We start from the raw sequence: 27,314 nt of genomic DNA on the forward strand, positions 1-27,314 counted from the left end.
GCTCTTCAAGATATTGATTTCATTTCCTTTGGCTTATTTCCCAGAAGTGGGGTTGCCAGATCATATGGTAGTTTTTATTTTTCATTTTTTGAGTTAACCGTCATTAACTGTTTTCCATGGTGGCTAGACCACTTTCCTTGGATTCTAATCTCAGCTCTGCCACATACTAGAAGGGCTTAACCTTCCTGAACTTCAGTTTTCTTTATCTATAAAAATGAGCAGGATTAAACTAAATAAAATGACATATAAAGGAGAAGCATTATAGCAGTCTTTGCACTAGGTATAAGGAAGAGAGATGAATAAATCATAGACTGTGCCCTCTGGGTTGCTCAAGCATGACCTCCAGGTTCCATTTTATCTTTAGCTTAAGAAGCTCTGTGGTCCAGTTATTAAGACTATAGGTTCCAGGGTCTAATCTAGGACACTGTTTAAAATCTGGTTCTGCCATTTACTTAGCAGTATAGCCTTGAGAAAGTTCTTTATCTTTTCAGCTATTCAGGAAAATGGAGACAGTATTTACTCCAAAGTGTCAAGGTGAGATTAAATTAGACAATGCAGGTAAACTGCTTAACACAGTGCAGGTATATAATAAATCATTACTACTAGTATTATTCTTTTTTTTTTTTTTTTTAATTTATTTATTTTACTTATATATTTTTGGCCGTATTGGGTCTCTGTTGCTGCGCGCGGGCTTTTTCTAGTTGTGGCGAGAGGGGGCTACTCTTCGTTGCGGTGCACGGGCTTCTCATTGCGGTGGCTTCTCTTGTTGTGGAGCACGGGCTCTAGGCACACGAGCTTCAGTAGTTGTGGCACACGGACTCAGTAGTTGTGGCTCGTGGGCTCTAGAGCGCAGTCTCAGGAGTTGTGGCGCACGGGCTTAGTTGCTCCGCGGCATGTGGGATCTTCCCGGACCAGGGCTTGAACCCGTGTCCCCTGCATTGGCAGGCGGATTCTTAACCACTGCGCCACCAGGGAAGCCCACTAGTATTATTCTTATTCTAGCATTTGTTTATCAATGGAGACACCACTGGTTAGGGCTGGATAATTCTTCTTTGTGCAAATCTTTCCAGAGTGTCCCTGCCCAATAAATACCAATAATGTCCCCCAAGTCAATGGAACAACCCAAACTGCCCCCAGATATGTTCAAACATGGAGAGAATAGAATATTGTTGCCTTCTCGTTGAGAACTACTTAGATAGCAAACTTCTTAAGGACTTGATTATTTTTGTGTTCTCAGTCTAACACTGTGACTAGCACATAACTCAATAAATACCCTTAACAGAAATGAGTGGAGAATGAATAAAACAATATGACTTTATAAATGTGCTTGAAATGCCACCATTATATATTTATAACTTTTCTTTTGTATATCATTCTATTAAATTTCTATAATCCCTCATTAAATTGCAAATAGTTCTGAGGGGAAATACTCTCAGCTGTTATTAACTAACATCAAGGTGGGTGGATGCCAGCTGTGACAAATGCCCTGCAGGAGTAGTTTACAGGACAGAGAAAATGGAGATGGAACCGTGTTCAAGTATACATTCAAAAATGTAAAGCTTTGTATGGCCTCTAACTGTGCCTCTGCAAAAGTCTGTGCATAAAAATAAGAAAGTGTGTGACAATGGGAGCTCGATGGGAGACACATCTCTTACCTCCTGCTTTATTTTAAAAGAAATTGAAACCCAAAGTCCTTTTGCATCTATCATCTGTTTTCTCCTTTTTCTTTCTTACAGGAGAACTCCACATCCCATATTTCTCTTTCCTCAGCAATCAGTCTTCCTGAGAAACTAATCTGAAATTCTCTTCATTATTTATTTAATACCTGGTTTTTAAAATTTATTTATTTTTTATATTTATTTCTTTTATTTGCATTTTATTTTATTTTTTTATACAGCAGGTTCTTATTAGTTATCCATTTTATACATATTGGTGTATATATGTCAATCCCAATCTCCCAATTCATCCCACCACCACCACCCCCTCTTGCTTTCCCCTCTTGGTGTCCACACGTTTGTTCTCTACATCTGTGTCTCTATTTCTGCCTTGCAAACCGGTTCTTCTGTACCATTTTTCTAGATTCCACGTATATGTGTTAATATACGATATTTGTTTTTCTCTTTCTGACTTACTTCACTCTGTATGACAGTCTCTAGATCCATCCACATCTCTACAAATGACCGGATTTCATTCCTTTTTATGGCTTAAAATTTGTATGAAAACACAAAAGACCCCAAATAGCCAAAGCAGTCTTGAGGGAAAAATACAGAGCTGGAGGAATCAGACTCCCTGACTTCAGACTATACTACAAAGCTACAGTAATCAATATGGTACTGGCAGAAAAACAGAAATATAGTTCAATGGAACAGGATAGAAAGCCCAGAGATAAACCCACGCACCTATGGTCAATTAATCTATGACAAAGGAGGCAAGGATATACAGTGGAGAAAAGACAGTCTCTTAATAAGGGATGCTGAAAAAACTGGACAGCTACATGTAAAAGAATGAAATTAGAACACTCCCTAACACCACAAGCAAAAGTAAACTCAAAATGGATTAAAGACCTGCTTTTTTTTATTAGTCAAATTCTTATCATAATTCCTTGAAAACTCATTCCCCAGGAACTTCAAATATTTTTGTCCTCAACCCACTAGAAGTTAGTGGTCTCATGAGTACCTTGATTTTCTTTCCAGCTCTCCCAAAGCACTTTACTCTGAAGAACATATCCATTTCCATAGCCTCAACCATGACAACTTATCTTTATCTGAGTGTTTATCATCAAAATCACCAAATTCACAAAGTTTAATTCTGTAAAAATATTTACTACAAAACTGACAATTTATAAAAATTAGTCTCCACTTAAACATCCCTCCCTACTTAACACAAAGATCTCCTAATCCATTGAGACAACTGAGGCAGCATTCACTGGTTATCACCTGTAAACCTCTATTAGCACCATGAAATACAAGAGCAAATCTATTTCAGAATAGAATTGCACATCTTGTAAAAGATGCAGGATTTCATGATGTCAAAGCACAGTTCAAACACTTGCAAAGCCACTCATATGAGAGGATCTGGAAGAGTTACTCCAGTGAACAAATGAAGAAGATAAATTTACAAGGATGATGATACAATAGCGACTTCAAAGACTTCACAGAAAATGATTTGAATATCAAAAAATTAAGATTATTGGGGAAAAAATGATGAATCCTCACATACGTTTTGCACATTTTGCCCTCTTCATAACTGTGTTGTAATGGTAAAACAGAGAGCTTGAATAGCCAAAACAATCTTGAAAAAGAACAAGTTAAACGTCTTTCAAGCTTACCACAAAGATACTACAATCAAAACAATGTGGTATTTGTATAAATACAGACAGCTAGACCAATGGAATAGAATTAGAGAGCCCAGAAATAAACCCTCACAATCACAGTCACTTGATTCCTGATGAGGGAGCCAAGACCATTCAATGGGAAAAAAAGACAGCTTTTCAAAACGATTTTGGGAAAACTGGATATCCACATGCAAAAGAACGAAGTTGTACCCTTACCTTGTACCATACACAAAAATTAACTCAAAATGGATCAAAGATCTAAATGTGAGGCCAAAAACTATAAAAGTCTTAGAAGAAAACACAGAGGAAAAGCTTCATGACATTGCATTTGGCAGTAATTTCTAGCAAATGTAGGGGAAAAAAATTTTTCCTCCACGTTCTTGGGATCCCTGGCTGGGTTTGAAAATTAAACTGACCAAGACAGAGTAACAGTAGAAAGCATACATATTTATTTAATATAAGGAAATCAAGATCTGAAGAAACAGTTAAACCTGAGTATTTTTATGCTAGGTTTGATGAAGAGTGTCTAGTCATGGAGAAATATAATAGGGCAAGGAGTATGAGGTGAGTATAGTAAACTGGGGGAAACTTAGCAAGGCCTATTTGGATCTTTGGTGGCATCCCGTTGTCTTTGGAGATAAGGATGCTCCTTTGCTTCATACAGGGAAACCACTTCTCACATAAGGACTTTATGACCTACTTCAGGGGTGAAAGGTTAGGGGAGGGTCAAAGTAACCTTCCTACTTCTGCTGTTTTGTCAAGATCCTTCAACTTAAAAGATTAAATATGCCAAGGTGCCATATTTTAGTGTAGCATGTTCTGAACCCCATCAGATATGACACCAAAGGTACAGCCAACCAAAGTTGAAGTAGATAAATTGGACTACATCAAAATTTAAAACGTCTGTGTATCAAGGACACAATCAACAGAGTGAAAAGACAACCCATGGAATGGGAGGAAATATTTGCAAACCATATATCTGACAATGAGTTAAAATCCAAAATATACAGACAACTCCTAAGATTCAAGAACAACAACAGTAACAAAAACAACCTGATTCAAAAATGAGTAAAGAACCTGAATAGACATTTCTCCAGAGAAGATATATGAATGTCCAATAAGCACATGAAAAGATATACAACATCTCTAGTCATTAGGGAAATGCAAATCAAAACCACAATGAGTCTCTTGCTGCAATGACACGAGTGGGAGCACCGGGACCGCAGGCTTAGAGTGACAGTTCTCGGACTGTTTTAAGAAATGGCAGACAAGCCCGACATGGCGGAAATTGCCGGCTTCAATAAGGCCAAGCTGAAGACGATGGAGACGCAGGAGAAGAACACCCTGCCAACCAAAGAGACCACTGAGCAGGAGAAGCAAGCGAAGTGAAATTTCCTAAGAACCTGGAGGATTCTCCATCCCCATCATTTTGGAGACCCTAGTCATGATGTGGAGGAAGAGCCACCTGCAAGATGGACACGAGCAACAAGCTGCACTGTGAACCTGGGCACTCCGTGCCGATGCCACTGGCCTGTGGGTGTCTGAGGGGACCCTCCAATCAGACTGCTAAATTCTCGGTTTGCCCTGGGCTATTATAGAAAATTATTTGTATGATTAATGAAAATAAAACACACCTCGTGGCATGGAAGAAAAAAAAAACCCACAATGAGACAGCCACCTCATACCCATTAAGGTGGCTACTATAAAAAGAAAAAGGAAAAAAAAAAAAGGAAAGAACAACTGTTGAAAAGGATGTAAAGAAATTAGAACCCTTGTGCACTATTAATGAGAATGTAAAATAGTGCAGTCACTGTGGAAAAGAGTATGGTGGTTCCTCAAAAAATTAAAAATAGAATTTCCATATGATCCACCAAGTCTACATTTGGGGATACACTCAAAAGAATTGAAAGCATGGTCTTGAAGAGATATTTGTACACTCATTGTCCTAGCAGTAGTATTCACAATAGCCCAAAGGTGGAAGCAACCCAGCGTCCACTGACAGATGAATGGATAAACAAAATGTGATGTATACATACAATAGAATATTTTTCAGCCATAAAAAAGAAAATTCTGACACATGCTATAGCCTGTTTAAACCTAAAAGACATTATGCTAAGTAAAATAAGCCAATTACAAAAAGACAAATATTGTGTGATTGATTACACTTATAAGAAGTATCTAGGTAGTCAAAGTCACAGGAACAGAAAATACAATGGGGACTTCTCTATCGGTTCAGCGGTTAAGACTCTGCACTTCCACTGCAGGGGTGAGGGTTCGATGCCTGGCCGGGGAACTAAGATCCCACATGCCCTGAGGTGCAGCCAAAAAGTAAAAAAAAAAAAAAAAAAAAAAAAAAAATACGATGGTGGTTTCTAGGAGCTAGGGGGAAGGAGACATGGAAAGTTGTTGTTTAATGGCTATGTAGTTTCAGTTCTGCAAGATTAAAAATTTCTAGAGATTGCTTGCACAACAATGTGTTAAGTATATACTTAACACTATTGAGCTATACACTTGAAAATGGTTTAGATGGTAAATTTTATGTTATGTGCATTTTACCACAATTTCTTTAAAAATATCAAAAAGAGTTCAGGGGAAACAATGATAAAAATCTAAAAGGACCTTGAGTTCAGACTGCTTGCCAAAAGAATCTTTAAATTTTCACTCCACGTTGAAGAGCCCAAGACTGGCTTCTTGGGGGCTTCCCTGGTGGCGCAGTGGTTAAGAATCCGCCTGCCAATGCAGGGGACACGGGTGAGCACATTCTTATGTCACCACCATGCCTATTAGCATTAGACAAATAGTCTCTAAATTTTAATCCTATACTTCTATTTGTCTGTTTATTGGTTTAAAAATATAGTAATTTATGTATAAATTAAATATATGCATTACTGTACTAATAAATCTTGATTCTGTCACATATCAGCTAATTGTTCCTATGCCAGTTTCTTAACCTACCTTTGCTTCAGCTTCCTGATTCTTTAAATGGGAACACTAGTAAATATATTAGGTGTTGTGAGAGTTAAAATAATTAGTATATGTAGAGCATTTATAACAGTACCTGGTAAACAATAAAATGTATAAAGTACTAAATATAATTAGGGTTGTATCTATAAGAAGATGCACAAAAATAAACTTTAAAGAAAATGAGAAATATGAGTTAAATTTTATTTTAGTTTACTTATTAATGACAAACTTTTCTGCCTTACCTAAAAATATTATTAATATCACTAATTTTAGCAAGAGAAATATGATTCAACATGTTCCATTGTTTTTGAAAGTCTGGATATAACATTTTGTGATACAGTGATTTGATGGACTGGTTCTAAATTTATTTTGGTTTTTGATTTTAATAACTGCCTAGTTGAAAAATGTACTTCACAAAGAAACCCAGGTCCTTGTGGAAAAAGTATACTCATATATAAGTGTTGATATCTGATCAATAAATTTCCATCTTCTATAATGTTACTCTGTTTTTTTACAAATTAATGGAAGGTATTTAATATTTGTATTTTTCACAAATGGTCTTAAAACCTACCTAAAGTCTTCATTTGGAAGATTTTTAAACAGATTAGAAAATTCAGTTTCACAGCCTTATTAATATTGAAATATGAGAGTTTTATAGGTAAAATAAATCAGTCAATCTCAGGAACAAAAATCGCATAGTGATGGAAATATTTTTAAACATATGTTTTCCAAATGATTTCTCCAAAGCATAAGTTTTCTTCAAAAAGCCGTTATTTTCTCATTTATGGTCAAAAACATCACTTTCACTTCAAAAACACTGGTTAAGTGGGTATATTTTGTCAAAAAAAAAATGTTGCTAGATAACATATCACCAATAGCCATTGTTTTTAGCTCATGACATATCTTAAAAAGAATCCAGACAAGGAGGGGGCATGCTGCCCTTCTATTTTTTTGTTGTTATTGTTGGCTTTAATTATTAGGATCATTTTGACCAGCAGTTTCTTCACAGGAAATATTTTAAGTCACTTGTACATTTTAAGAGTGTTAATTTACCATAATCAGTAATGTAGTGCATAAATCCATTTCACCAAGAATATATAAGCTGTAATATGTCACTGTATGTTCAGATGAGGTAGCCACCACCAACTCTGAGTTATAGAGCTCTCATTCCTCTTGCAGACCACGTAACACAGAATCATCTGCCTTACTGATTAAGTGATGGAGCCAGTATCAATCATATTAAATACTAGTAAAGCTTAGTACGTTTCCATTTTCTCAAAATAAAATCTAAATAGAGATTGAAGTTCTAATATTTTCTTCAGCCACCTCAAGGGATAGTCTTGCACATCCCTAGAATGTACACACCCTATTTTGCAAATGACAGCACTAAGCTGTCTCATGCCAACAGTGCCACCACGTGGTTACGAAAGAATAATATGATTCATGTTTTTTCTCAGACCTCTATTCTTCCCATTAAGGAGACGCAAGCACTAACAGCTTTCCTCTCTGTCCTTCACTATCCTTATTATCAAACTCAAACATATTAATACATACACACACTTTTAAACTCCATTTCTCTCTTGTTTCACCCTTATATTCCCCCATGAATGTTCCTCTTCCCCACTCTTTTTCTTTTCTGTGAACTGAAACATTACTCTAATTATTCCTTATAAGCATAAAGATAGTTACTAGTCATACGCCAGAGACAGAAACTATCCATTTTCATCTAAAATTAAACAATAAGTACCAGTATTCTCAATTTCAAAAGCTTTTGTAGATTTTTAGATGGCTCCTTCAGAATTAATATTTTTCACTTAAACTTCTACCCCCATCTTCCTCTTCTCCTAATTGTATCTGTTTGCCTTAAGCATTAGCATTCAAAAAACATGTTTCCATCTTTTTCCTATTCAATTTTGATATCATTCTGTTTCAGGAGTTTCCGGTTCCTGGCAAGATGGAGTAAGCACAATCCACTCTGCCTCTCCCACTAAATGCAGCTGTAAAACCTGGACAAAATGTGTGAAGCAGCTACTTGAGTACCCTGAGAAGTAAACAGTAATGCGAAGATTGGGAAAGCAGACCACCATCTGAAGTACCACCAAACCAAAAATTACCAAGTGGCAATTTTTTCATTCTTTTTTCCTCTGGTATCTCCCAGCCTGAGCACAGTGCAGCCTGAAACCCAGAAATTAGTATCAGCACAAACAGAGAGCTCCAGAAGAAGCCCTTAGATCTGCCTCAAGGAGTGAAAAGAGAACTCTAACACTGAAATAAGAGAGTGTGTAAATTTTCCTCATCTTTTTTTTTTCTTTTCTGTCTTCTCACACTTCAGACCCTAAGCAATGCGATGGTTGTGGTAGCAGCAGCCCCTTTGGGAGACCACTGAGTGGGTAGAGTGTTGGGGGTCCTTCTCCTCTAATCAGTGGAGCTGTAATTCCAAGAAGGTGGGGTGACTCCCCCTTGATTTTTACTCTCTCTGTCCTCCAAGCAGTTGGCCCTGGATGTGTATGTACATAGTCACAAATATGTGCAGCAGGGTAGGATTAATGAAAGCCTCAGCTTTCTAGCTAAAGAAGCAAAAGGGGGACACCCAGGGAACAAGTATCTGTAGATTGCAAAGGAAGGAGACCAAGAAAGTGACCCCATAAAGCTACTCATGAACTCCTAGATGTCACCCCTATCTGTCCATGCCTGGATGTGATCTTAATCAGCATTTCAAAGAATTTAAGAACCAAACATCCGGACAGGCAACTGCCTACATCACAGGCTGACCCCTGGGTGGCACACATGTGACAGATCTAATTAGAACTGCAAAGTCTTTAAAATCTGAACTGACTTTGGAACTATAGCCGGCAGAAGGCAGACTGGAACTTGTAGCCTGAACCTAACCAGGTCAATTGCCTAGTAAAACAAGAATATCTATGTTTTCAATAGGATTTAAATGAGGTCAAGAGTCTCCCAATGTAACATATGAAATGTGCAGGATACAATTCAAGATTACTCAGCATTTGAAGAACCAGGAAATCCTCAATCCACATAGGAAAAGACAATCAACAGACAGCAACCTCAAGATGACACAGGGTTATGATCTCAATTGTGTTCCTGCAAAATTCATAGTTGAAGCCCTAACCACCAGTACCTCAGGATGTGACTATATTTGGAGATAGAGCCCTTTAAAAGGAGATTAAGTTAAAATAAGGCCATTAGGGTTGGCTCTAATTCAATCTAATCGCTGTCCTTATAAAAAGAGGAAACTTAGACACACAGAGAGACACCACGGATGCCTATGTACAGAGAAAGACCACATGAGGCACAGTAGGAAAGCAGCTGTCTGTCTGCAAGCCAAGGAGAGAGGCCTTGGGAGACATCAAACCTGCTAGCATCTTAATCTTGGACTTCCAGCCTCCAGAACTGTGAGAAAATAAATTTCTGTTGTTTAAACACCCAGCCTATGGTATTTTGTTAGGGCAAACTAAGCAAAGTAATACACACTGATATTATAACTTTCTGGCAAAGACTTTAAAACAGCTGTTTGTAAAATGCCACAACAAGCAATAGCAAATATTCTTGAAACAACTGGAAAAATAGAAAATCTCAGCAAGGAAAAAAGAATTGAATGGAAATTTTAGAAATATAAAGTACAATAACCAAATATATATATATATATATATATATATATATATATAAACTCACTAGATGGACTCTGAGATGACAGGGAAAACAGTGAATCTAAAAATAGATCAATAAAACTCATCCCATCTACACAACAAAAAGAAAAGAGATTGAACAAAAATTAACAGAGTCACAGGGACCTGTGAGAAAAAAAAAAAAAAAAGTCCTAAAATTAAGGTCACTTGAGTCCCAAAAATAGAAGAGAAGCAAGATGGTGCTAAAAAAAAAAAAAAAAAAAAAAAAAAAAAAAAAATTGGGCTTCCCTGGTGGCGCAGTGGTTGAGAATCTGCCTGCCAATGCAGGGAACACGGGTTCGAGCCCTGGTCTGGGAAGATCCCACATGCCGCGGAGCAGCTAGGCCCGTGAGCCACAATTACTGAGCCTGCGCGTCTGGAGCCTGTGCTCCGCAACAAGAGAGGCCGCGACAGTGAGAGGCCCGCGCACCGCGATGAAGAGTGGCCCCCACTTGCCGCAACTAGAGAAAGCCCTCGTACAGAAACAAAGACCCAACACAGCCATAAATAAATTAATTAATTAATTAATTTTTAAAAAAAATTGAGGAAATAATGGCTAAAAATCCCCAGATTTAGCAAAAGACAAACCTACAGATTCAATAAGCTAAGCAAAACTCTTATAGGAGAAACTCAAAGAAATCCATACACAGGCACATCATAATTAAACTTTTGAAAACTAACAAAGAAAAATATCTTTAATGCAGCCACACAGAAACGATGCCTTACCTATAGGAGAACAATTCAAATGACAGATTTCTTAACAGAAACCACAGAAGATACAAGAACTGGAGTTCTTAGAAATGATACCAAAAGCATGACTCATAAAAAAATTATAAGGTGAACTTCATTAAAATTAAAAACTTTGCTCTGCAAAAGACATTATTAAATGATTGAAGAGACAAGCTACAAACTAGAAGAAAGTATTTTCAAATTAGATATCTGACAAGAGATATGTAGATATAAAGAACTCTCTAAATTCAATGTAAATTTTAAAAACCCAATTTTTTTAAAAAAATAGACAAAAGAACAGATACTTCCTTAAAGAAAATACAGTTGTGGCAAATATGCATATGAGAAGATGTTCAACATAATGAGGCAGTAGAGACATGCAAATTTAAAGTATAAGATGCCACACTACATACCTATTAGAATGGCTAAAATTTTTTTTTTTTAATTTTAATTAATAATAAGCACTTGTGAGTATGTGGAGCAACTGAAACTCTTGAATATTGCTGGTAGGAATGGAAAATGGTACAGCCGCTCCAGGAAACAATTTGGCAGTTTCTTATAAAATCAAGCATATATATATTGTATGACTCAGTAGTTCTACTCCTGGACATTTCCCCTTGAGAAATAAAATATTGTATTCACAGAAAAACCTGTATATGAATGTTTATTCTCAATTACCAAAAACTGGAAACCCAAATGTTCTTCAACCAGAAATTGGATAAACAAACTTTAGTATATTCACACGATGAAATACTACATAACATTAAAAAGAAACAAACTATTGATACAGGCAACAATACGGATAGATCTCAACAGAATTATGCTGGGTGGAAAAAAGCAATCCCCAAAGATTCCATTTATGTAACCGTCTTGAAGTGACGAAATTATGGTGATAAAGAATAAAACAGATCAGTGGTTGTCAGGGTTAGGGAGAGGGCTGTGATTTTAAAGGAATATCACAAGGTCGTTTTGGGGGGCACTGTAACTATCCTGTATCCTGATTATAGAGGGGGTTACATAAATCATACATGTTAAAATTCAAAGAACTATATACCCAACAGTCAATTTTCCTCTATGGTAATTTAAGAAATGAAATTAATCAATGAAAAGTATACTCTTCTGTTTTATTTAGCTATTCATTTGGTAACATTATTACTTTTCCAAAATTTGTATTGCCAGTTATCAGTTACATTGTTGGAAAAATGAGCCTTTGTCAACTAGCCTAGAAAATCTAAACACAACTTATCACACTAGTTTTAGGGGAAAACATATTTTGAGTTTCCATCATTACTTGACAATGAAGGATAACTTCAATGCAGAAGACAGAGAAGCAAGATGAGGGCCAAGTGAAGACTAAGATGAAGGTAGGCAAAGAGAGTGGTGCCAGAAGAGCATAACCAAACAAGGTGAGCAGGTGTGGGTCCTCCAGGAAGAAAGGAGAGACTTCCTAAGAGGGAAAACATCACACCTGAAGGGAGTTTGAGCTTTCAATTAGTGGCTCATTTACCTGAAAGCGATTGAGGAGAACGTTGCAAAAAGAAAGAGACTGATCTTTCCAGTCACCACATTTCACGATAGTTTGACTACTCTCCCCCACCTGTTCCAGCCATTTCAGGCTGCTATCACAGAATGCCACAGACTGGGGGGCTTCTAAACAACAGAAATGTATTTCTCACAGCTCTAGAGGCGGGGAAGTCCGAGATCAAGGCTCCAGTAAATTCAGTGTCTGCTGAGAGCCTGCTTCCTGATGCATGGAGGACACCTCACTGTGTTTTCACCTGGCGGAAGGGGTGAGGGAGCTCTCTGGAGTCTCCTTAGAAGGCCACTAATCCATTCGTGAGGGCCCTGCCATCATGACCTCATCACTTCCCAAAGGCCCAGCTCCTAATACCATCACCTCCACGGGTAGGATTTCAACATGGATTTGCGGGAAACACAAACTTCAGTGGTTATGGTAAATTCTAGAGATAATGTTTTTTTATCTCAGATATATAAACATATATATATATGCACATAGACACATAATACATATATTATGTGCAGTTAGGAGTTCAACATATGAATTTTGGGGGGACACCAGCATCAGTAGTTATGGTAAATTCTAGAAATAACCCTTTTTTTTTTTTACCACAGATACATAAACATATATATACATATACACATGTACATGCATAATATGTATATATATTAGGTGCAGTTAGGATCTCAACATATGTATTTTGGGAGATCACAAACGTGAGGAGTTATGGTAAATTCTAGAAATAATACTGTTTTCCACAGCTACATAAACGTATATATGCATATATACATATACACACACATATATATTCACACACACTGTACATAATATACATCTTATGTGCCAGGTGGGTGAGGACGACAGGGCCTGGCCGCGAGCAGAAGCGCGGGAAGCGCGCGGAGGGCCTACCTGTCCCGGGGATCTGAGGGGAGGCGCCTTCTGCAGCGGCTGTTTCAAGGTGTGAGCAGACGCTTGGGAAGAAGCAGCTAATCATTCGGGCGAGAAGGTTCTTAGGACGCGGTCTGGCGGTCGTGCTCCAGCCCACAGTCTGGCAGGTCCTTGAGGGCCCGAGCGGAGAATCTGACAGAAACGTGCATTTTGTGACAGGGGTTGTTGTCTAATTCGACGTCGCCGCGGGAACGGCCAATTGCGGCTCCGGCCCGGAAGACAGAGCAAAGCGCTGGGAAAATGGAGCCGATCCCGCAGACCGTCAGCTTCTCGCGGCACCTTGAGGCGGGATCATCCAGAGGTCGTGACCTCAGGTTGACCCGGGAGCTGGACCCGGAAGTGAGGCTCCTCGCCCTCCCCTGGCCTTGGAATGCCCGCCCACAGTTCCTTCCCACAGCGGGAGCCGTTTTCAAGGACGCAGCTTTGAGAGAGTGGGATGCCATTGAGACCCTTTGGATGGTGTAGGTGACTGGACCCCGTTAAAGCCTTTCTATAAACTTGAGATTCTGTTGAGCAGGCGTGGAGATCTGCTTGCAAGGATGAGCAAGTAGCATGTTATCATCGTTTGTATAAATAAAAATATTTTTAGTTAAAAGAAAAAAATATATATATGTAATTAAAATTACGATAAAAGTTGACATTCATTACAAGCCTGTCACGGATCTAAAATATGTTAAGTTCACTGACACTCTTCCATTCAAACAGTGGAGTCTAAATCCCTTCATCTTGAATATGGGCTGGACTTAGTGACTGTTTTTCAACAAGTAAATGTGGTGGGGGTGATGTTATGTGACCTCAGAGGTTAGGTCATTAAAAAGATACACCCTGTGCCCTCCCCCCCTCCCACACCCCTACTGTTCTAACGGGGGTGTGGCGGGGGAGACAGCCACATGCCATGAGGCTTTTCAAGCAGCCCTGAGGAGAGGCCCACCTGGAGAGGGACTGAGGCTTCCCATCAACAGCCAGCACCTGGGTAAGCAGACCTGTGTGAGATGGCCACGTTCAAGGTGAATTCTCCAGCCACAGCCAAACCTTCAGAGGTCCAGCCAACATCTTATTTCAGCCTCATGAGAAACCCCATGACAGAACAGCCCAGCCAAGCTGCTCCTGAATTCTGAAGTCACAGAAACGGTAAAGGATAATACATAATTATTGCTGCTCTAAGCCACTAAGTTACACAGCATTAGATAACTAATACAAAGCCTATAGGCATCAGGTTTCACATACATTATCCTATTTAATTCTCATAAAGTACAACATCTCATTTTACAGATGAGGAACCTGCTGCCTGGAATTATTGAAGAATTTATCACATGGTCATGGGAGCTGGTCCACAGCCCAGCTGGGCTTTATACTCAGGATAGGTTATGTAGGTCATATGACTGCATGTCAGGCCCTGGGGACACAGTCATGGAAACTGGTGAGTGAAGTGTTGATCAGAGGGAGAGGCTCCTGAACAGGAGAAGGGGAAACATCATCAAGTTCAGTTGGAAGAATGGAAGGAGCTAAATTAGCAACTTCAGTAGCAACTCTGCAGGTCAGGTTGAACTTGAGGGTAAGGAATGAGAACTTTGGCAAAGAGAAAAACAAAGAGCTAAATTAGCAACTTCAGTAGCAACTCTGCAGGTCAGGTTGAACTTGAGGGTAAGGAATGAGAACTTTGGCAAAGAGAAAAACAAAGAGCTAAATTAGCAACTTCAGTAGCAACTCTGCAGGTCAGGTTGAACTTGAGGGTAAGGAATGAGAATTTGGCAAAGAGAAAAGCAAAGAGCTAAATTACCAACTTCAGTAGCAACTCTGCAGGTCAGGTTGAACTTGAGGGTAAGGAATGAGAACTTTGGCAAAGAGAAAAGCAAAGAGCTAAATTAGCAACTTCAGTAGCAACTCTGTAGATCAGGTTGAACTTGAGGGTAAGGAATGAGAACTTTGGCAAAGAGAAAAGCAAAACGAGGTGAGAAAAATAATATAAATAAATAAAATTCAAAAAAAAAAAAACCAAAAACGGTTATATCCTTTTAATAGCAAATGAGAGGGTAGCCAGGGACACAGTAGGAATCAGTCAAAGTGGAGTAAGAGTCTCTATCAAAGCTACACTGCTCATTTTCTGTTACTAGTTGCCCTGGCAATAGGATCCCCACCTTATTGTAATGATATTTAAATGAGAAAAGTGCATGATACTCACATGTGTCTAGTTACCTTCACCTTCTCAGGAGGCCTGAGTAAAATTTGGGCAGAGTTTTGTCCCAGAAAAAGAATTATACCAAAAAAGGAAACTTGGAGAATATGACTCATGGTCTGGGGCTCAGCCTCCCAGGAAGATCTTCCAGATACCCCTGATCTGTTTCTTTCCCTCATAACGCTGGTAGGAGTCAGTGTTAAGTAATAAGGCTTGCAATTTTTCACGTCTGGTGCATTCTGGTTTTAATCTAAAGGAAACCCTGTAAATCAGGGCCCCAGCCTGCCCAGCTGCTCCCTCCCAGAACTCTGTGTAAGGGATTAGAATCCTACAGGTGCCCTGCTGTTTGGACAGCTCTGCCAGCTTTGACCATTTCTGAGAGTCGGGCTGGCCAAAAAGAGTATATTTGTTTCCTAGGGCTGCCATGACAAAATACCGTAAACTGGGTAACTTAAAACAACAGAAATATGTTATCTCATAGTTCTGGAGTCTAGAGTCTGAAATCAGGATGTCGGGAGGGCCGTGCTCTCTCTGAAGTCTTGTGTAGGGGGATCATTCCTTGACTCTTGCTAGCTTCTGGTGTCTTTCTGGCAATCTTGAGTGATTCCTGACTGCCAGCTATAGCACTTCAACCCCTGCATTCATTGTCACATGGCCATTTTCTTTGTATGTGTCTGTGTCTTCTTATAAGGACACCGGTCATATTGGAGTGGAGCCCACCCTAATGACCTCATCTTAACTAGATTACATCTGGATTACATCTGCAAAAAAAAAAAAAAAAAGTAAGGTCACATTCTGAGGTATTGGGGGTTAGGGTCTCTACAGGAGAATTTGGTGGGGTAGGGGCACGGTTCAACCCGTGGCGGAAAGGGAGTAGGACCCAGAGTCAGTAGAAATAGGCCAAAGGAGAAATGACCCAAAATGAATACCCCAAGGTGATCCACACTTTATATACACCCACCTGCACCCCCGTGAGAGTCCTTCTTCCCTTAGCTCCTCACGTCCCTTGCAGTCCTCACAACACTACAGTTAATCTAAGAGATAAGGTGCCAGGCTGCAATGGTGAAGATTTGGCTTGGCAGGACTCTGCCTCTGGCTGAGTGTGTGACTTTTCCAAGTCGCCCACCTGTGCACCTGATCAGTGACCTTCGGATGAGTGTCCCTCAAACATACAGCAGCTCGTTGAGTCACTTGAGCTTTGGTCAGGCATTCGTGCTGGGCAGGAGTTTCATCAACACAGCAGACAGGTTACTCCCTAGACAGGCTCTGGGTCTCAGGTGTATTTTCTAGCTCCCATCATCACATCTGCAACTGATCCTTTAGGAAAGGGGATAGGCAAAAGGAACTCTAGTCCAAAAATGCTTAGGGGACAATATGGAAATGGCATGCGTCGCTCCTGGTCACATTCCATCGTCCAGAATCAGCTACATGGTCACACTCAGAAGCCAGGGATGCTGAGAAACGGTTTCTAGCTGGGTGGCCATGTGTCCGGTTAAAAATCAGGAGTTCTATTATTAAGGTAAAAGGCCAGAATGAATATTAGTGAAAAACTGTCTGTTGCATTCTTTATACATGTTTTTTATATTGTGAACTTCTTCTGTGCCATAAGTTTTGAAAATTTTATTTTAACATTTGCATAGTTTTCAATCACATAGTTTTATAATAACATATCATTATTTTCCTCTTGTTAGACATTTAGTGTTAAACTTTTGACATTATAAATAATGCTACAAAGAACAAACTCACCGATCTTTGTGCGATTCTCTGATTATCTCCTTATGATAATCTCCTGAAAGGTTTTCTTGAGGCCCCTTGACCCAGGTCTTTGATCCAGGGACCAAATTAGCCTGAAGAACTGCTGATCTAGGTCATCTTTGAGAAAAGTGAGTTTCCTATGGTCTTAGCACATTCTGCCCTTCCCCCGGGCCACCTTGCTTTGTCCAGCTCTTCTTCTAGGCCCAGGGCTGGCTACCAGCAGCAAGCTACTTACTTGGGAGATAATTTGTAGCCAGATGCGCCATTGCTAGATGTTTTCAGAGGGTTTGATTTGAAGGGTTTGCCTTGAAATTGTGTCCCGTGCATCCTTACTATTTTTACTCATCAACTGTATTTGCACACTGCTTTACAATTTGCAAGATGCTTAACTACACATGACCTCATTGGCTGGATCCAACAGTGATTTTTCTGAAACACAAATCTGATACTACCACTTTCATGGCTTAAACTCTTTGAAGAACCCTTGGCATTCTCCGATTCAAATCTAAATTCCTTAACATGATTTATAAATCTCTCTGACACATCAATTAGCTTTTACCTAATAATAATAATAACTTAATGGATGAAAACAAAAGCCATTTATTTAGATCATGATTCTGTGGTGCTTTGAGCCAGTCTCAGCAGGGCTCACTCATGCATCCATGGGCAACTGCAGGTCAGCTGTGTGACGCTGTTTCTGGAGATAGCTGGCTGTAGACTGGGGTGACCAAGAAACTGCGGCAAGCATCTCTCTCATCATCCATGAGGTTACCCTGGACTTATTAAAATGTCATTGTAAGTTTCCAAGAGTAGCAAAAAGCTTCCATGTACAAACATTTTTCAAGCCTCTTCTTGTATCACATTTGTTCATTTTTCATGGGCCAAAGCAAGTCCCACCGTCAACTCAGAGACGGGAAAATAGACTTCCCCTGTTAATAGGAGGAAAAGAATCTGTGGCCATTTTTACCATCTACTACTTCTTTCTCGAGTCTCATCTCTTTTTGTCCCTACTTTCATCTCTATGGACTCTGTTCCAGCCAAACGGAACTGTTCACAACTCCCTCACCCTGCCTTGTTTTTTAGGCTTTTGCTCATGCTAATACCTTTCCTGCTCTGTCCTCCCACTATTTACCTAGCCAGCTCCTGCCGGTCCCATCCTGGTGGTCCTTTCCAACAGGAAGCCTTCTCTCATCTCCAGCTCCCTGTGCTTCCTCTTATAACGCTTACCACACTCTGTTACAAATGTCTGTTTTCTTGTCCATTTACCCCACAAGACTATAAGGTACTTGAGAGCAAGATGTGTTTTCTGATGCATACTTGGTACCTAGTGTCATACAGTAGGAAGCACAAAGCTATTTGTTGGTCAACTGATCAACTGCATATGAATGAAAGAAAATAGATGGAGGAAAGCCTTTTGCAAATCTGCAGACAGATACTTCACAATGATGGAATCTTTGGGCTGGAAGGGACCTTAGCTTGTCTATGCATAAATCCTTAGAATAACATTGATAAAAATTGCTTCTAAGTCCACTGCGCACATCCCTTCTAAGGGATGAGAAACTCAGCTCTTCATCACAGATAATTCTATATTGCTGAACTGTTTTCAGGCTTGAAACTTTTTCTCTCCAGTTGAACCCAAATCTGTCTCCCAGTAACTCCTACCTGTTGCCCAAGACCTTCCATCTGAAGCCTCAAAGGTAAAGTTAATCTGTTTCCCATGCATCAGGCCTCTTCATCCGAGATCTAGCAACTGTTACTCTTAGTGTATTCTCACAACCCTCACCATCCTGGTGGCCTTCCTCCTGGCATGCCCAAGTGTGTGTCTGTTTTTCTTGGAAAATGACATTCAGAACTGGACAGGATATTCCCCTGGAATTGGGGGATGCACCTCTTGGTAAACCATTTGTCAAGACCATGATGGCAGCCACGAAGTTTAGGAGTGCTGGGAATTGTAGCTCCCACAAGGATGGAACTCAGCCCCAAATCAAAACATTGGGATGACTTTTCTAAGAAGTGTGTTTAAACTCTACACAGGCACTGGCAGGAGGAAAACCTGAATCTTTTTTACTTGTTCTTGTCATTCGTATCCAGGTCAAGGCCCCCAAAAGGCCAAATTTGCCAGACTTCAAATACCTCTGATAAAAAGAGGGAAGGGGTGTTGAGGTGTGTTCCACCATGAATAGATCACAAGCTTCGGAAGGAAACAGACATGGACTGGACAACAAAATGCTTTAGATGCCTGTGTTAGGAAAGGGAGTTAATCCCCTAGAGTTTGCATTTCCTCATCACCTCCTGGGCTACTGTTAGGATCATGTGTGTGTAATTAGAGCTAACATTTGTTTGGAACTTGTCATGTGTCAAGCCGAGTGTGTACACACATTTTATACATTTTAACATGTGCCTACCTCTACCAAGAAGGTTCTGTTATTATGCTCATTTTGTAGAAGAGGAAACGGAGGCTCAGAATGTTAAAGTGATTTGCCCAGTGTCACAGAGCAAGTGAATGGCAGTGCTGGGCCATAAACCCAAGTCTTTCCAGCACCAGACTACAGGCACCCAGTGAACCCTCAAGCCATCTTGGTACCTGCAATTCCACATCAAAAGTCAGAGGAATGGGTGATTCCTGTCCCTAGATGGTGACTGACGTGAGCTGCTGCAGCTCAGTGACCACAGGGCTCACACAGCCACCGTGCTCAGCCCTCAGTGGTAAAAGCCTGGCAAAGATGCTCAGCTCAGAACAATATGCCATCAGTCTCTTGGGGTTTGGCAGCAGTGACCAGTTTTGCTGCTATATTGGCACACTTTCCCAGAGATAAAGTAGAAAGCAGGAAAAAAAAATTTTTTAAGGGAAAAAGAAAACCCACCCCTAAGTGTTATTTTGCTAACAGCCTCAACTTTGTAATAAATAAAGACTGCAAGTGGGAAGAAAATGCATAAAATGAAAATAAGCTGAGTGAATCATGGAACACACTATGTATAATATATAAATATTCATGTTAAATTACCTTTTACTCCAATTCCTAGTTCTCCTGTGTACACTTAGGACTGAGTGGTTTTGTTCGGGAGGGCTTAGTTACTGACACAATTGCGTGTCACTTTTAGGAGAGCATGAGGAATAACTAAGAATGATTCGCACAGAGTAACGTCAAATCCCAGTGTAAGCCCCAGGAGCTCAAGCACCCTCTCTGCCTTTGGCAAGGGAACAGTAATCCATCTCTTGGTCCTTCCCAGTCAACGGAAACTGAGCTGAGGGAGAAAACAGGGAAGAAAATCCTTAATCTTAGCAACAGCAGGATCTGGTATTTTAGCTGTGGAGCTTAAAGAAAAAACAAAACGTAACAAAAAGCCTTGTTGAAAAGTTCAAGTCTAGGTAAGCAGTTTCTGAAAGAGTCTTTTGTATGAGTGGGGAGATGGGCTGTGCGGGCAAGAAGGAACGAGGGCCAGGCAAGGAGGGGCCCTGCTTTCCTGCCCGGGAGGGGGTGGGTTCCCTTCCTGTGGGAAGAACGTGGCTGCGTTGCTAAAGGCTGGTACAGACTGTCACGGCGCTGATGGGCAGGCCAGCAGAGGGAGGCCAGTGTGCCTGGAGGCTCAGCTGGCTCAGGGGCCAACATTCTTTCCTTTGTTCAGCTCTGGCCTCCCAGTGACCTTGAGGTTAAACTGCAGTCAAGCCCAATGGCCATGATAACATGTATCTTACTCCTCTATGAGGCCATGAGCTGCTTCCCACCAAAGGCAACATTCTAAATGTGAGCTCTTGGAATTTCCAGACCGAGCGATGAGTTGGAATCTCACTCTCTAAGTTATCCCAGCTTGTCCCTACCTGGGAAAGGTATGGTGTGTGTAGTTTGTGTGTGAGTGTGTGTATTTATACCATGTTAGATAATGGTCTGCATGCCAAAATGGATCCTACATAAACAGTTTTATATATAAGAACAGAATGACTTTAAAGTGTTAAATCTGGCTTTTTCCTGTGCCTCATGGACATAAGTTCATTACATCAGCCTTTCCTTCAAACAGGGTCTAAACTTTCTACAGCTCTGTGCATTTACTCCAGTTAATTCAATAAGTACTTCCTGAACACGTACTATGAGGCAGGAATGCCCACAGCCAGTGTAGAGAAAAACAGAGGCTCTGCAGTCAGACTGGATTCAATTTCTGGCTCTGCTACTTGGACCTTTGAGAACTTAGGTTAAAAAGTTGAAACTTTTGATGCCTCAGTTTCTTCATCTGTAAAGTGAGGGTAACAATGCCTCAAAGGGCAACTGTGAGGATTCATTAAGATGCATATAGGATGCATAGTAAAACAGTGTCTGGAATCCAAAATTCTTTGCAAGTGTTTGCTGGTATTAAATCTCAGATGCTACCTGCAGAGAGGGCACCTCCTGACAGGGAGCATCTTGGCAAGTCGAGGCCCCATTTCCCACCCCTCCAATAACCCAGAGAACCCTTACTCTTTCAAGAACCACTGCTTTAGTGACTAGTAGCTTAAATCACATTTTCTTCATTATAGCATGGTCACATGCTACCAGAAATGGCAAAGACAAGATGATAGGAGTGCAGAAAGTGCAACAGGGTGCACGAAGTATTTGAGCATTCCTCAGAGAGGAGAAACAAAACTTAACTTTCCTTTTATACCAAAGGAAGCACAGACTTATTACCTGGGCTTGGGTGGGGACCATGTATATAACCCTCTATTACTCCAGACAGGTCCTACTTCATGTGCTCAGCCCTCAATCATTGACAACTATTTCACTTTTGACCTAGAAAAGAGAAATACTAATAATCTTAGCTAACTTTCGTTAAACACTTGATGCCAAGAACTGTGTTAGCCCTTAATGCCATTTCATTGTTTAATCAGCTGAGCCACACCGTGAACGAGTTTGTGCAGGATGTTTGACCTACACAGCCATCCCCACCCTCCTCCATTTTGCTCTCTGCCCTGGCAGGCTGGTCTATACAGATTATATTGCCTCCTCTCATGTCCTCCAGCTTCTAGTTGGGTTTGGCCAGCAGGGAGCCTTAGGAGAGCAGAATTTTGGAGAAAGGAAGGAAAGTCAAGTCAAATTGCCCGCTGCCTTCCGTAAAGTCATTTCTGGTGAACTAAGGTCATAACTTTTCTGAGACCTTTTTTAAGAACCACTTCCCCATTTTGGTTCCTGTTCCTTCTTTCTCCCCTCTTTCCTAGCGGCTTAGGAGTGGCTTAGCTCTGTGCTGTTAACCTGGGTTCCCTCATTATCTAGGGTGGTTCCCTAAACCTTTCACACATCTATGATTTCTCCTTTTGTGAACACGTCCTGTTTGAATGATCCTTATCTGAGTGCAGTACCTATTTCCTGTTGGGATCCTGATACACAGATACTATTATTATTCTCATTTTACAGATGGGTCTAGGGGGGTAAAGCAACTTGTCCAAGACCTCATAGCTAGTCAGTGGCAGAACTGGATTTCAAAACCAAAACTGTCTAAATCCAGAGCCCATGTTCTTAACTGCTGTACTGTAGCAGTGACAAACAGTTCTGGACAAGGCAGGACAGCTGGGAAGCCTGGGAGATGCAGCCTCAAGCAACACCTCATGGAAACCTGCAGCAGGCAGAACTACATAGTACAGGCAGTTTGAATACCTGTCAACTTCTTTATCAGGCAGGGGGCTAGCGCATGTGAACTGGGGGTGAAAGATGAACATCCTCGCTGGGTCTCCTTGTCCTGGGCAGAAAACATCTGCTGGTGCAGAGAGGCTGTGTGGAGCTGTCAGATCTCACTCACATTCAACTCTTGGCTGGAAATCACGCTCCAGGGCGCCTTTGGCCTTTCTCTAATTGTCCTGGCCAAACCGTGAGAGTCTCCCATTGGGTCAGAGTCTTATTTAAAACAGCCAACCAGACCAGGACAGGCAATGATTGATTCTTCATCCAAAAGGAAAAGCAAGGCTACTTTTGCCCCTGAGCATCTAATTCATTCACTAGACCCCAGGAGAATTCATAGCGGGAACTAACTGAGGATGTCATTTGCATCTAAGCAGGACTGCCCTCCGCATGCTGGCTTCCATCTTCCATCTCAGGAAGCTCAATGATCTTTATTTAATGCTGCAATACTGAGGCTTCCTCTGCAGAGTGAGGAATTTATCATCTCAGGCTTCAGATTAAACAGAGAGAATTTTTTAGCTAAAATAGTTACGTATACACATTTCCATAAATGGTTTTATGATAAAATAAGAAGTCTACTTCCTCTGCCTAAAGCATTAAAAAAAAAGAAAGAGTTTAAGCAAAGACTCTCAACCATGCCTTCTTCCAAGGAGTTCTGTTGTCTCTTGTCTCCATCTTGGCCCTCGCTGCCCTGAATCGTGTTTACAGGTCACCCCCTGCACCAGAAAGTGAGATCCTTGTAGGCAGATCATGTGCCTCTTTCATTTCTGTGTCCCCAGCCCAGCACAACACCTGGAACACAGCAGGCACTCAGTAGATATAGTGGGATGAAGAGACACATGGATGCCCCCAGAGCACCCTGCAAGGACTGTCATCAGAGTGTATTATCCAATTATATGTTGACTCATCAGCCTCATCCACAAAGTCAGACACCATATTTCATTTAATTTTATACCTCCTATGTTTGGAGCATCATGACTGCTCAAAACATGTTTTGCAGAAAAGTTGGTAACAGAGATGTAGCAAGCAAGAAATACAGCTTCATTAACACTTGCCCTCCTGCATTCCTTGGAGATACTTGTCCAGCTCCTTGGGTTGGTGTCTATGGGCTAAATGGTTGCAATTATATGACATTCCGGAAAAGACAAAAATATGGAGTCAGTAAAAAGCTCATTGGTTTCCAGGGTTTCAGGGGAGGGATGAATAGACGGAGCACAGAGCATTTTTAGGGCTGTAAAACTATTCTATGTGATACTGTAGTGGTGGATACATGACATTATGAGTTTGGCAAAACCATAGAGTGTACAACAAGGAGTAAACTCTAAGGTAAACTATGGGCTTTAGTTAATGTATCAATATTGGTCCATCAATTGCAACAAATGTATCACACTAATGCAAGATGTTAATCACAGAGGAAGCTGAGGAGGGGGAGGAAAGGGGGTTTATGGCAACTCTGTACTTTGTTCTTAATGTTTCTGTGTATCGAAAGCGGCTCTAAAAATGTAGAGTTTGCTAATTAAAAAAATTCTGCATCTTAGATGGTCACTCAATATCTAAAATATAAGAATAGAGGGGCATTGGCTCAAGTAGGGGGTGTAGCCCCCCCCCTCCACTTTATATCCACAAACACATCTCAGGTCTCATTTTCCTTCTCTTGGGTTCCTGAGTCATTTGAAAACTTCTCTTGTTTCCCTCCCCCACCCCGCAGCTCCCACCTCCACTCCTGGCACCATAAATGTACCCTGAGTAGCTTGAACTAGCTCCTGGCTCTGTTGCCCAACCTTGAAACCCATGGATTCCTCTTGCGTCTTCTCATGGACCTCTGCACAACTTGCCTGATTTAAACTTTTCTCATTTTGGCTTGTCCACTGCATTCAATGAGAAATCCCTGTTTGGGCCCTACCATCTCCCATAAATTCCCATTCAGGACCAGTGCGTAGGGGAGATGAGATAGCCAAGGAATGCAGGGAGAAGGGAACATTAATTCTGAACTGGCTATATGTGAAGCCAGACTGTTTTCATATTCCAAAGTCACAGCCGAGACTCCTCAGCAATCCTGCTGATAAACACACCCTAACTGCCAACAAAGAATCTAAAAGAGAATTAAATAACCCCTTGAAGCAAACCAGAGCAGGTTAAATAAAAGTGGTGACACCACAATTACTGGCCAATGTTTGCTGGGCAGAAGGGGTGCCTGTGAAACGCCGCAGGGCACCAAGACAGGGAGGAGTGGCACCAAGTAATGAAGTGCTTCCAAGCAGGAGTCGTGTCTAGAAGGTTTCTGAAATAAGCCACGGCTGCACCAGCTAAGGCTCCTGGGAAAGGGGAACAAACTCGCTCTTTGGCAGCAGGGAGGCGAGAAGCACAGCATGGCCATAGCTACCCAGCAGAGCCTCCCTCAAAGCCTTTCAGGAATCTCTACTATTTGTGGAAACTGGGTAGCATTCCCCAAAGGCCAGCATTCCTCCACTCTTCTGCACTTTCAGTGCTTGCCTCTCAACTTTCCTTCGATCCAGTTAAAAAGCAAGAGTGGGCCCTTACACTCCGCTCATGCTGGGGACCCTCAGTGACACTCAGGTGGAATGCCTCCATCAGAGACCCCTGCATGGCCGAGGTGATCCCAGTGATTTCTGTTTGCCCCAAATCCCATATATTCACAGATCCCGATGTGGAACTTTGTTAGCATGCTCTTAAATTCCTAACAGGATTGGAGGAAAAAAATAGACCCTCATTGATGTGACTGATGTGCCAATTAAGGACGCAAGTCTTTCTTCTTTTGCTTTCTGTGTGCTGTTTTCCCGACACAATCTCAGAGGGAGGTGAGTGACAAGTAATGTAATCTGTATTGTATATTTGCCACAAAGAACACTCAGTTAGAAACCTTCCCATGGGGGCCAGCAGTGGATGTTAATCTGCATTTTTTCAAAGAAAATAAGGAAAATGTGTAGATTGGTTTAATAAGGTAATGTTTTGGAAAACAATAGAAACTGATTTTTAAACTAGCTGAAGTTCTTATTAAATCCAGACTCTCCCAACCACCTAACAAAACAAATAAATCAAAAAAAAAAAAAAAATCTAAAAAGAGAGCCTGTGAGGTTTTCTGTTCAATGGTCCCCAACACTGCACATCTATTTGTCTTTTCTGGCCACTATATCTCCATTATTCCAGAAGGGATCTCCATTCACTTTTAGAATGGTGTCTCTAAAATTGCTCCTTCTGCAACCTCTCTCCAAATATGAGGGTCTACTGGGAGCTGCCAATGATCGTATCCCAACTGCTTAGGCTTGGGGTGAGCATCTGACCCACAGCAGACCAATCAAAGTTCTTCCTAGCTATTTTCAGAATAGAATTAAAGAGGAAAAGACCTGTTTCCCTTTAGGTGGGAAGCTGAAGAAGTGATTCCTGGATTACAGACTTAGGGGAAGTAGTTTGTGTAAAGGAATGAAGGTGACATGCAGAGAAAGGCAAAGACATGATAAGGAGTACCCTGCAGACATTCAAGTCCTTGGTCTAGGGTATATGTGGTAGATTGTGATACAGTAATGGGCCCCAGTAAGCCATGCCTCCTTGTATACACAACCTCGCACAGTCCCATTCCGCATTGATTCAGGTCTTGACCAAGTGACTTGCTTTGGTCAGGAGGACATCAGCAAATGCAATGCAAGCACAGGCTTAAAAAGCACTTATACGTTGGGACCTACCCTTTCTCTTGCAGCTTTCAGAACTCAGTCACCATGTGAAGAAGCCCAGGCTAGCCTGCTGGAGACAGATGGCCCAGCCAATAGCCAGAAACAATTGCCAGCCATAAAGAAGACCATCATAAACCATTTGGTCCCAGTCACGCCACATGTGAGACACCAGAGATCATCAGAAGAACCATCAAGCTGAGCCCAGTCCAAAACGATGACTCATAGCTCACAGATGAGCAAATGAAGTGGTGGTGATTTATTTCACCAAGTTTTCGAGGGTTTGTTTCTCAAAAATAAATAATTTGCTGCTCTCTGAAACTGTTCTACCACCACATGAAGAAGGTGAATGTAGGGCAAGAAACCATGTAGAAAGAAAATCCCAGGTGTCCCAAACATCCCAGCCATCTAGCTAAGGTCACAGCAGTAACACTGTGTCCAGGTGACACCACATGGAGCAGAGATGAGTCTCCCAGATGAGCCCAGTCCAAGTCGTCAATCCACAGATTCATCATCAAATAGATATTTGTCTGAACTTAAACTTTAAATTTAAAAAGTCACTAGGTTTTGGAGTGGTTTGTTATGAAGCAAAAGCTAACTCATACAGCCTTCTTGAAGCCACTCCACTCTTGCTTTTCTCATAAAGGCAATTTATTCCCCATTCTGCCCAATTTGCTGTGCATGATTATTAAGTGCTTTCCTAATATCCAATCACTTCTTTTCCTTTGACTACAAAATCCTCATTTTGTGTAGGGAGGCAATGTACCCAACTAACCACTCACTCTATCCATTTCTCTTGCAGCTAGATATGGTTATGGGACACAGTTGAAGCCTTAAAGAAGGATATGAACAACTGATGAGATGGACCACACCCC

The 27,314-nt window shown here is 41.0% G+C and overlaps 1 protein-coding gene across 1 annotated transcript; it reads left to right on the plus strand.

The window, feature by feature from the left end:
* Window positions 1–4,594: 4,594 nt before the first annotated feature.
* LOC132351704 (thymosin beta-10-like) lies at window positions 4,595–4,735 on the plus strand. The gene has a single exon (XM_059901698.1). It carries the CDS (start codon window positions 4,595–4,597, stop codon window positions 4,721–4,723), a length of 129 nt encoding a protein of 42 aa, XP_059757681.1. The 3' UTR covers window positions 4,724–4,735.
* The last annotated feature ends 22,579 nt before the right edge of the window (window positions 4,736–27,314 follow it).

Source organism: Balaenoptera ricei, chromosome 17 (assembly GCF_028023285.1).
Source record: "Balaenoptera ricei isolate mBalRic1 chromosome 17, mBalRic1.hap2, whole genome shotgun sequence".
Lineage (NCBI taxonomy): Eukaryota > Metazoa > Chordata > Mammalia > Artiodactyla > Balaenopteridae > Balaenoptera > Balaenoptera ricei.

Excerpts from the sequence above, each read along its gene's own strand:
- LOC132351704 (XM_059901698.1), top strand. The coding sequence starts at position 4,595 with ATGGCAGACAAGCCCGACATGGCGGAAATTGCCGGCTTCAATAAGGCC.